This window comes from Mytilus galloprovincialis, chromosome 13 (genome assembly GCF_965363235.1).
Source record: "Mytilus galloprovincialis chromosome 13, xbMytGall1.hap1.1, whole genome shotgun sequence".
Lineage (NCBI taxonomy): Eukaryota > Metazoa > Mollusca > Bivalvia > Mytilida > Mytilidae > Mytilus > Mytilus galloprovincialis.
Genome location: NC_134850.1, coordinates 62,161,632 through 62,174,207, shown reverse-complemented (window position 1 = coordinate 62,174,207; position 12,576 = coordinate 62,161,632). Strand labels below are relative to the sequence as shown.

The 12,576-nt window shown below is 32.4% G+C and overlaps 1 protein-coding gene across 1 annotated transcript in view; it reads left to right on the top strand.

Moving 5' to 3' along the window:
* The first annotated feature begins 2,404 nt into the window (after positions 1-2,404).
* The window catches only part of LOC143056013 (uncharacterized), a 31,748-nt gene continuing 21,576 nt past the window's right edge, over positions 2,405-12,576 (top strand). The window contains exons 1-9 of the mRNA XM_076229085.1: positions 2,405-2,485; positions 4,376-4,426; positions 5,038-5,206; positions 5,920-6,213; positions 6,437-6,494; positions 7,677-7,726; positions 7,957-8,010; positions 8,530-8,601; positions 11,466-11,942. Coding sequence (XP_076085200.1) covers positions 4,400-4,426; positions 5,038-5,206; positions 5,920-6,213; positions 6,437-6,494; positions 7,677-7,726; positions 7,957-8,010; positions 8,530-8,601; positions 11,466-11,942 — 1,201 coding nt within the window. The 5' untranslated portion in view covers positions 2,405-2,485; positions 4,376-4,399. The remainder of the gene's footprint in view (positions 2,486-4,375; positions 4,427-5,037; positions 5,207-5,919; positions 6,214-6,436; positions 6,495-7,676; positions 7,727-7,956; positions 8,011-8,529; positions 8,602-11,465; positions 11,943-12,576) is intronic.

The following is a 12,576-nucleotide window of genomic DNA, read 5'->3' as shown; positions in this document are numbered from 1 at the left end:
AAGGAACGAATAAGTAACAGGGGATCTGTCGAGCGCTGGAACGGGTACATATGTTCTATTAGGGTTATTACACCTCTTAGAACCGACAGTTACCCCCAGAGACACACAAATATTTCTTTTTTTTAAAGTGCAACACATAACACACGTTTTATAAGCGAATAAGGAACGAATAAGTAACAGGGTATCAGTGTAGCGCTGAAACGGGTACATATGCGCTAATAGTTTTTTTTTCACCTCAAAGAACACATAATTACCGCCAAAGACATGAAAACAATCAATAATCGATTTTTTTCAAGGTGCAACGTATACCACGCGTATTAAAAGCGAATAAGAAACGAATAAGTAACAGGGTATCAGTCGAGCACTGGAACGGGTACATATGTTCTATAAGGGTTATTTCACCTCTAAGAACCGACAGTAACCACCAGAGACACGAAAATATTTCTTTTCAAAATTGGAACGTATAACACACGTTTTATAAGCAAATAAGGAACGAATAAGTAACAGGATAACAGTGTAGCGCTGAAACGGGTACATAGGCGCTAATAGGATTTTTTCCCCTCTTAGAACACATAGGTACCACCAGAGACAAGAAAACAATTGAAAATCATTTTCTAAACGGTGCAACGTATACCAAACGTACGAGACGCGAACAAGGAACGAATAAGTCACAGGGTATCAGTCGAGCCCTGAAACTGCTACATACGCGCTGATAGGGTTATATCACCTCTTAGAAACGAAATCTAACACTAGAAACAAGAAAACAATTTAAATCCTTTTTTAAAAGGTGCAACGTACACCACGCGTATTAAAAGCGATTTAGGAACGAATAAGTAACAGGGTATTAACCGAGCGCTGGAACGGGTACATACGCGCTAAAAGGGTTATTTCATCTCTAAGAACACATAGTTACCGCCAGAGACAAGAACACAATTGACAATCATTTTCTAAAAGGTGCAACGTATAATACGCGTGTTTTAAACAAGGTAGTCTGCTCTGTGGTCGGGTTGTTGTCTTTTTGACACATTCCTCATTTCCATTCTCAATTTTATTAGTCAAGCTCCGAAACGATGTACACCCCGCTAACATGTTTTATAGCTGACCATGCGGTATGGGCTTTGCTTATTGTTGAAGGCCGTATCGTAACCTATAGTTGTTAATTTCTGTGTCATTTTGGTCTATTGTGGGGAGTTGTCTCATTGGCGAGCATACCACATCTTCATTTTTATACTAGCGCTAAAAGGTGATTTCACCTCTTCGAACCAAGAACCGGATCTTCAAACATACAAATATAAAACATGTAAAAGGAAGAACGTATAAAAATCAAATAAGAAACAAATAAGTATCTAACATAAAGCAACAGGATCGGTTGAGCACAAACACATATAAATAGGTCATAAAAAGGTCATTTTACCTCAACAAATTTAGAACTATAACCAGAGATAAGAATATAAACAATTAAAAAGGGGGAAGGATATCAAGAATCGAATAAGTAACGAATAAGGAATAAGTTATAAGTAACGAATAGGTAACGAATAGGTAATAAGGAATAAGTAACGAATAGGTAACGAATAAGGAATAAGTAACGAATAGGGAATAAGGAATAAGTAACGAATAGGTAACGAATAGGGAAAAGGGAATAAGTAACGAATAAGGAATAAGGAATAATAACCAACTTGACGTCCATATACTAATCCTTGATGTTTGTTCTTACAAAAAAAATATTTTAAAAATATAATTTTTTTTATTTCATTCGTTTGATTAGGTTGAGGTTTCGAATTCTTCTTCATTTGAAACACGTCTACACAGTTTCCTCAGACAGGTCGGCTGTTATCTTATCAACTTCTGTCTCGACCTCCTCTACCTCTTCTTACACAGCGTTCTTCTTTTATAATATGCCATTAAAACCACTTTTTTCAGACTTTTTTCAGACGCTCAAGTTGATCATTTCTTAGTCGTATTGGGGAGGCAACTAGGGAAATCATAGGTTCTGGTTTCAAAACGTCACACACTCCGATTTAGCTGGTTGTTCAGCCACACACTGAAATGTTAATTGCATAAACTTCATATTTTACCCTCCAAATCTTCGTAACAATCACTTGTTGAGCCAGATTTCTACTTATACGTATTTTCACTACTGTAAATCCCAAAACATGCAAAATAAACACATATAAATCTTCAACTATATCCAGAATCTCTCTCTCTCTCTCTCCCTTTCTAGCTCTCTCATACAATACGCACACACAAATGCAACTAGTACGAGAACAATGACTTAATGCATTGTGTATGTAACTATGTCACTACTTACACAAATACCTTAATTGTGTGGGAAACGATAACAATTCATTTAAACAAGCCGTGCCCTTTAATAAAAGTTATTTGTGGTACAGGGAAGTAATATAATGGAATGTATAGCCATAAATGCTACATCAAAACATGCAAGCAATAAGTAACATGTAAACATCACGTCGGAACAGCTAACTTTGTGAGTAAAACAGAATATTGCAATATTATTTGTAGGACCATTCGTATTTTAAACGAATAATGATACATTTGCGAAAGGTATAATATTTAAATATGTCAAACAATGGAATATTTTTTCTCATTTCAAAACATTAGTGATCCATATTTCAATAGACTCTTGACAATTCGGTTTGCTCATCATTCACATTGCATGTTAGAAACTAAAGCCCAAACAGGTTGTATATAAGCATTTACCAGCTGGATCTGTATAACAATAAATACCATGCCATTTGCATGTCACAAGTAGTCAACGTGATTGCTGATTTCAATTAACCCTTATTTCCTGTGTAAAATTCCAATTTCTCTATAGACAAAATTATGACGTTTCTTTCTTGTTTCTTCCTCTTAACACGCCAATTATCTTGTTTCATTACTGCAGTTATTTTCCCTATTTATTTCCCATTTGGTTTGTTCCATAGTTTTGTCAGTAATTTGCTTGATTGATGACATTCTTGCTTGTTTTATCCGAAATATATTCCCAGAATTTTAATGGGGTCTTCTTCCAGAATATCTTTTCTTTTGTTTGTTTCTCAAGTCACACACTTTTAAGTTCTAGGACGAAACATTTCTACAAAACACATTTGAGATTTGTGTCGATTCCGATCGGGTATTACTTCATATGCTGTTAAACGTACGAATGGCTCACAATGTTAATAAAATTTGGCCATATTTTTTATTTAGCATAAGCTGAATTGGACCAATAGTTCGTCATGATATAGCTTCACCAAAAGGAACAGCATTCCGTTATTTGAAAAAAATCTTTACTGTAACATAATCTTTTATTGGTTTTAACAAATATGCACAGTGACTACAAATAATACGAGAAAGAATATCGTTTTTAATATACTTGGTCGGTAAGTTCTTACTTTTTGAGATACATGAATATTTACTACAAGCAGATTAAACAAGCTGTACATAATAAAGCAGTCTTGTCGCTGACCATATCATCATTGCAAAAAATCTATTGAGTCTAACAATAAGGAAATAATTATTAGGTTGCTGCATTAGTACAAATGTTGTACATTCCTATAAATTTTAATTTTATATTTTAAACATTGAACTGTATAATTAAACAAATCAAATGAGTCCTTTTAAGATAAACACTGAAAAATATGGGTAAAACATTGATAATGTTAGAAAACACATACATGTATACATGAAAAATAACACACTCTCACACAAAATCACCACAAAAGCAAACACGTATACAGACGCTTTAATCTAGTAGTTTTTATGATCGACGTTCAAACTGTCGTTCTTCGGTGGTCTTGTATTGGTTCTGGTTCGTGCGTTAGTAGCTTACATTGCCTACCAAACTACCATTACTAGAACCCCTTCACATGGAAGTAAACAACCTGTTAATTACAAAATTACAGGTTTCACCTTGACATAAACGTTGCATAAAATCAAATAAAATATAATCAAAATCTGGAAATATTTAATAAATTGTTTTCCTTTGATATACGTATCCAGCTTTTTATATATTTTCATCAATACTGTTTGAAAAATACCAATAATAATGTGGTATAAAACAAATTTGACCAGACACACGTTTTCATATATGATAGGGTTGAATCGTATTATCCTTTTCGTCAGTTTTGTTATTGGCTGTTAAACGTCCTTCTTTAGTTCCTCTTATGATTTCACACGTATATGAATTATGAACTTGAATAGAACGGGGATAATTTCCCTAAATAGTTGAACAATAGTCCTATCCATGCAAGTTGTACCGCATTAAATAGACGGTGACTTGACAGAACCGAAGTTGACAAACATAAACATATTTTGAAACATACACTACATTCACAAAATCGTTTGTATTGCCTAACTGTCATACAATTTGTAATTTCAGCTGGACAATCTGAAAGACTTTGTGATGTTGCATAAAGTATTATTTATCTGTGTAAGTCTATTGTTATTTAATTCTATAGCAAATTATTTGTCATAAAATAAATTTCATTAAGGAGAAACAACAAGTGGTGGTAAAAAAAAGATACCGTATCTATCCGTTTGCTAGGTGAGTGCATTAAATTTGAAAATATGTTTTTAATGTCACTCAACAATAGCATCTTAATCCACATTTACTCGTTTCGTACATTACTTAAAACAGTGTAAATTAATCAGAATAATACATTTTTAAGTTACAGTAATAATAAATAAATATATCAGCTTTGAATGAATTTGTTTCAAAATGTATGTCTTCTTTATTGATCGTGAGGAAATATAAACATAAAATTATATTCTTTTCGATACAAGTATTTGTCAATTATATTCTGTGCAATACATTTAGCCTTTCCACACATTCTTGAGAATACTGTTCGTTCATGCTGTAGTCTAGTGGTCGTCATAAAGTTCGTATATTATACATTATCTTTACTTCTTCGTTAGTTTTTGTTTTTTATAAATCATTACCCTTGTTCATTTATTTGATCGCATTCATTTTTTTCCTAATCTGAATAATAGGATGAAATAGTATATTAATATACACTAATTTAAACTACATTTTTTTCAAAGGTTTTTGGAATGTGTAGTTCTTTCAAACTGAAATGTCCAAATCATTCACAATGGTCTTTGAGAGCCAGATCATTCTGTCCATCAGATCCATCAAAGTATTCCTGCATTCAAAATGAACATATTAAAGGATATACCGAAGGTTGTTCAGTAGCTGAATTTGAAAGGGGAGGCTTGTTTAATTCTCAAGTATTTTTCTTTGTAGAACATCTTTCTTCAATGTAAAATATCGAAATTCAAGCCAGTTTTAAAATGAATGTTTGATAGTATACACATTTTGTTTAACTAGTGCATTTGATTGCTGATTTTAATTTGATATCAAGTTTTGATAAAATCAGAGGTATCAAGATGTATATAAAAGCCTAAAATTAAATTCATCCGTAGAATTAAAGAATATTCTTAGAAGCACAATTGAATATATTGTACAAATTTATTTGAAGATGTAGTAATCTGAAAACAGATACAGCCTGTACATACTATTAATTCAATTATTTAAAAAACATACATTATACTTCACAGATTTATTGATGCATAAGTTCGAGAAATCAAAACCTTTTATACGTTTAACCTTGCCATATGTAAAGTATGGTCTCCTGGTTAGTTTATTTTCTGGGTGCATATGTGTTTCTTTGGACAAACTGCACAAAAGAACATCGGAACCAAGAAAAAAATATACACCCAACAATATTTAAAACAAATTTACGATTTAAGAACTCTCGTGTAAGATAACACAGTGAAGGAAAGACAAAATTCAACATAGAAAAATTAAAGTAATTTATTGGTTAAATGTATGACCAGTTTAAGGGAAATTGATAGATTATAAGCAGGTCCTTCCATACGCTTAGCTCATTCTGAGTATAAATATGGTTCTTTTATCATTTGAAGGCATGAAGATAATCTTGCGAGGTAATTTGGACGCGGGACCATGTTCTGTAGAACGATACCAACCAAGCCAAATAAAGTTTTTAACAAATATTAGTAGTGCGTGTATATTTTCCAAATCAAAATGTAATGAAGAAGGTCAAATATTACATGATAAAGGAAGCCCTACTCAAGATGTTGCGTGCAGATGTGACTTAACACAAAACTACGACTTAATTTCTAGACAAACTGCTTCTAGATATTGTAAACCCGCTGAAGGAGATTGTTCTTGCTTTAAAAAGCAGTGTCATTTAATAGGTGATTATAGTTTATTTATTCGAAAAATAATTAAATATGTTACGATTTTTATTACTTATATATGGCCATATATTTCCATTAATATTTTAAAATTGCATTAATGAACAACAGAATTGATTACTTTTAGAAGATTCTTTTCGAATTGTATCAGTACAAATTTTTTTTTGATTGCCACTCACTCTCTTTCTCTTTCTTTTTCTCATACACATATACATATTTTCAGATTATTCATGCATTTCAACTCCCCCAATAGGAAAGAATCCACTGCCAAATACATTAAGGTAAGCAATCGAAAGCAACATTTGATAGTGATGAACAGCTGCGGTATCGGGTAGTAGAGCAAGTTTAAACTTTAGTTATAGAGATCAGCTTCATGTAATGCGAGTTATGAAAGTCGCCTTGGCTAACTGCGAGTACTCTGATATCAGTACTTATTGTCTTTTTGTTGTTGGAATATACAAGTACCCGGCCACGTTCACTGTGTTTTTTTTTAGATGAATAAATTTGAGAATGAAAATGGGGAATGTGTCAAAGAGACAACAACCCGACCATAGAACAGACAACAACAGAAGGTCATCAACAGGTCTTCAATGCAGCAACTATGTCAATTCGTATCTATATGATGAGTTAAGTCTTTTTCAACTGATTTTTATAGTTCGTTCTTACGTTGTACTGTTACACCCCTGTCCAAGGTTAGAGAAGGGTTAGGATCTCGCTAACATGTTTAACCCCGCCACATTCTGTATGTAAGTGCCTGTCCCAAGGAGCCGGTAATTTAGTGATTGTCTTTTGTTGATGTGTTACATATTAGTTTTTCGTTCATTTTGTGTACTAAAATTTGGCCGTTACTTTTCTCGTTTGAATTGTTTAACGGTTGTCATTTCGCGGTTTTTTATAGCTGACTAAAATGCAGTATGAGCTTTGCTCATTGTTTAAAGCCGTACGGTGACCTATAGTTTTTAATTTCTGAGTCATTTGGTCTCTCGTGGAGTGTTGTCTCATTCGCAATCATACCACATTTCTTGTTTATATTACAATGTATAATATAATGATGTTTGCTTCGCAGAAGCAGTATAAATATGCCAAATTTTGCTGGTGATTAGAAAATTTGGTGTCCGTTTGTGATAGGCGAATTTATTATAAGCCATTGATAGATCGAGGAAAACCGTAAAGGTCTTTTAATCTATGGGTTTTGAAAAGATAATGACAGTTCGTTGTTAACATATGATGATGACGTGTAATTAAGGATTTAATGATTACTTATTTATTACATATTAAGGACATACCTGGTCTCTAAAACGATAAACTACACATATAACTGATCGTCTGTGTTAGCGATTAATTTTGACGGTCAACCAGCTAATTATGATGGCAACCATATTTACTTATAACCATGATATAACAATTTGACATTGGGTGGTTGTGAGTAATGGCTAGATGCATAGTGTATTTCTATATTGCAGAAACGAACCAGTCCCGCCATTTATTGTACAAAGAAGTATAACAAAACGAGGTATGCATTGTTGTTGATAAACATTTTCTCCTGTACAATAAACATAGTTTACAAGTACTAAAAGTTAAACATGTATCACCATATTTTGATCTTTGATATTTTATTTGATCGTATGTTCTTCTCTTTGCCTTGGAGGACCTGTAACCATCTAAAACTACTTAATGTCTTCAAATATGTTGAATGAGATTAGTGTTCTCCTATAATTATACATATTTTCTATGTTTTGACAGAAACGATAAATCGATCACCATGTACAACAATTATTGTGATTGTAATCATACTTGGTGAGTATTAAATCTATCTTATTACACTTTTGGTTTAACATAAATTAATAAATTCACAAAAGTTAACTTATTTATTGGCCCGGTTGCTTTTCAGCGTAATGAAGGTTATTTTAAAACTCAGGTTTTATGCACTGACATCGATGTCACCGGTTTATATCCCTTTCATTGGTTAATATGACTCCTGGTTTGGTGTCCATTCCTGTGGGTTTACATTTTTAGGCTTTTGCTATAGTACTGCCATGGTTCTACCGACAAAAAAGTTCAAATTCATTTTCAACCTATAAAAAGATAGTTATGAACAATTGGAATTTGCTAAATTATTTTAAGATTGCTCTCATCGATCTTTTGACCTTTCAACTTGATTTTTGAAGATTTGTCATTTTGCATGTACTACTCGTATAGCAAAGTATAAATATCAATATGAATACAATGTATGGATACTTGAGAATATAAAAAAATTGCATAGAATCTCAAAGCAGTTCTCACAACCAATAAGCTGCTACTGTTGTTTTTTTATAGCCTTTCCAATGTCAGTGCTGCTTTTTTATGACCAGAGGATAGGCAAGTTTATTGACCAACAGTTTCGAAAAGGTATTTAATATGAAATTTGAGAATAATTTTCATCTTCACTAGAATCATCTAAATATTATCGTCAGTCATTTGTATATGTAATTACACTTCAGTTTTAAATTGGCTTTGTTTACATGTTTAATGAAATGATACCATACCACAAGTATGTTCTGATTAGTTTCCTGGAGATGCTGCTAAGATTATATTTGCTTATATAAGTGAATGTTTTTGGAATTCCATACGGAAAGGAGAATATATTATACATGAGATTTCAGAATCCAGATTAAAACAACTATCATGTGTTCGATGAATTAATATATTCGATTGAGTCGGAGATAGCTTGTTGAATAAGCGCCGAAAGTCTTTCATTTAACATTCCATTTGCTTAATCTGCATTATATAAATGTTTTTTTTCTATTTACATTGTTTTTTTTTTATATATGCCATTAAATAATGTGGCAGATAAGAATGTAAATGAAACTTAAATAGCTCAGTTTACTGATGCTTGTCATCAGTGTTGATCGATATGTAATTATACCCCACACAACGTCCGTCTGTCCGTCACTCCGTCAGCCCTGTTCTTGTAATTGCAACTCCTGAAATCACACAACAGAATTATTCCGAGACCTTTTTAAATAATAAGGACATACCATGTAAATGTGCATATCGACAGGAAATTATGATTCAATTTTCTTTTCTTACAGTTATTTTATTTATCTTGTGACAATGTGGGCGTGGGGTATGTGGGGTATGTGATCTCGCTCACACAGGTTCTTTAATTATACATTGTATAAGTAATTTGTTATTAAATAAAGAAAATATATGTTTATCACTTGAACCTAAGTAGTGAGTACAATATAATAATGATTCACGATGATGATTGATGATCAATTAGTGGTGATACACGACTCTTTCAGTGCGCGTGAATACTTCGCAGCTTAGAAAACTCACATTTATTGTCAATGAAGATAGAATTCGAACTAAAACTACTATGAGCACGGTTCGAACTCACAACTCCATGTTTAAGTATCGCTGTGAATCAACTACTTGGACCACTAGACACGCGATTACAAAAAAAACCAACATGAGTTTATATATCAACAATGTATGTGTGTTACCGTCAGTTAGTTATTTACACAAAACACAGAGTTAAATTTGTTAAGCTATATATATACATGTATATAAGACATATATATAGGAAGTATTTAAAGTCTCAAATGTCTTATATCCTTACCATATTTTCTTGACTAGTAACATTTAGTAAATTCCCTGACAATGTGACATCTTTGAGACTACCTGATAAAGGTTAACCCAGAAAACCGCTTCGAACACATGCAATTATTTAAGTTGTTATTTTTATTGTTTAATACTCGACAAACCAGAATTGTCCTTTAATTTAATGAAATAGTTGGCAATTATGCGTAGTATGTAAATACAACCTAAATATCATTAGAAACTAGTTGGCAAGTTTGAATACAAACCGGGAGCTCCGATTGAATGTAATTTGATCAACAAAAAATGGTATACACTAAAAATAATTGACTTATTCACTTAAAAACAAAGTTACCAACCAAATTGTTATGAATTACATAGGGCACGACAGCTTGAAACTTTTCTTTGTATGACTTCGTTGTTTGCCACTAACGGGTATGCATCATTTTACAAATTTCAAGAAATGTTATTTCATCAGTGTTTTATACTGGTTTGTAAGGACTGATGCATGAAATCATTTTATCATGCATTAACATAAACATGTAAGGTTATAACTATTGCAATTTTCACACAGATAAAATGACAGTATTTGATCAAAGGTTACTATACAAATGGATGAAAATGAGAGGTAAAGGTGGCGCGGTAGTATTTCCTGACCGATAAAAATAATGATAGCCCTTTTAGAATTGATGCAATTTTTCTAACACTGTCCAAAATTCTACATGCATATTTAACTGTAAATTATTCAGAAATGATTTTTAAAGTGTATCATGACCTTGTACTTGTTTTTGCTATCTTTAAAAATATAAGGCCACAAGTGCTTTTAGGTCTTTTATCATGTAGTGAATACAAATTTTTTAAATAATCTCAAAAATTCATTTTCATCCGTCTGCATGTAAAATTATTTCATATTTTTCAATACCTGATTCATCCCTCAGTTTGGGAAAGTATGTTCAGTTGATATTTTTTTTCAATCACACTGTTCACATACATTTACTTACTCGGGTACACAAACGAGCAACCTAAATTACGAAATAAAAATACTACCGTGTAGAAACTATAACAGCCATATCTATGTACATCTGTAAGTGTGCGCTAAATAGAGATATATATCGAGAAATTTTATCACGCTGATCAAAAAGCAAAGCAGAATTTCATAACAGTAGAATTATATTTATTTACATTATATATATAGATTCTACGACTGCATCGACTGAGATACAATATTTATCCATTCGAGACAGTTAAATTTCAAATTTAAAACCCGAGGCTCGCCGAGCATTTTAAATGTTCATAATATAACTGTTGAGAGTGGATAAATATCGAATTACACGAGGTTTGGTGGTGGAATCTGTTTTTCTAATGATTTTCAAACAATACGCAGGCAAATTAATTCCTTCTTTTCGAATGATCTACATAAGATGTGTTCTTACTATCTGACATCTTCAAGCAATGACTCCTTTTTTTGCTAGACCACTTGACCACCTAGGCTCTACAATAATAAAGCTTTCGGAGACTGGGTGTTACCGTTTCACGCCAGTTTATATCTACCATCGTAACACAGAACATGATATATAAGGCATAACGTTGGAATATTAACAGATCTCTCTCTATATGTATATTAATTGAGAAAATTATTTATCAGCCTTAATTGAAATCTCACATTGTTATAGTTCAGAATTACGCTGGATCAAGAATGCAAACTTCTGAGACAGATTTTTCAGATGAACCCAACCCGGAAAAGGAGGGTTCAACAACCTTAGCAAAAATTACAATAGAACAGGCTGATGAAACTGACTCTAATGACCAAAACCTTGCAAATAATGAGTCTGATAAATGTTGTATCAAAGTTACGCAATGGATAAAATCAAGCAAACTAAATTCCTTTTGTTCCGATGGAAAGCCTGTATTTAATGAATGTATCCACGACAAATGGAAAAAACTGGAGACTGACACAAAATGTGAGATCACAGTTGAACCATGTGACAAAACAGTTTTGAAGAAAGGTTGGGTTGCCAAAACAAACAAAGATTTTATGAACATTTTGTTTATGAGTGGAACATTGAACTCAATTAAAGCTGATATCATTCTCTGTCCTGTCAACAAAGAATTGGTACCTATAGTATTTGATTCTGAAGTATTGATGGGAGGTTTGTATGCATTGCTTTTCTATTTTATAAAATGATTACTATACTTTGATTTAACTTGATTTTTATATAAAAAGTCAAAACACAAAAATACTAAATTCCGAGGAAAATTCATAAAGGAAAATCCAAAATCAAAAGGCAAAATCAAAAGTCCAAACACATCAAACGAATGGATAACAACTGTCATATTCCTGACTTGGTACCGGCATTTTTCTAATGTAGAAAATGGTGGATTGAACCTGGTTTTATAGCTAGCTAAACCTCTCACTTGTATGACAGTCGCATCAAATGCCATTACATTGTCAACGATGCATGAACAAAACAAACATACTCAAAGAGTAAAAATGTCAAAAATAGGGGTACAGCAGTCAATATTGTGTTATCATCTTTATATCACTATAAAAACAACAAATGTAAGGAAGAAGCACAAAAAGGCATACATCAAATTTAACATACTCATATTGCTTTTCTTATACGACTTAATTTATCTATGTAAAGTCTACCCGTGAAGGATAGAAGGTTTTCAGTACTGGTGTAAAATTGCGCGTTTGAAATTCGCACAGGTAGACATAAAAATAATTTTGTCGTTCGATTGACGGCATACATAAATACAGAGTCACGTATAATATATATATAT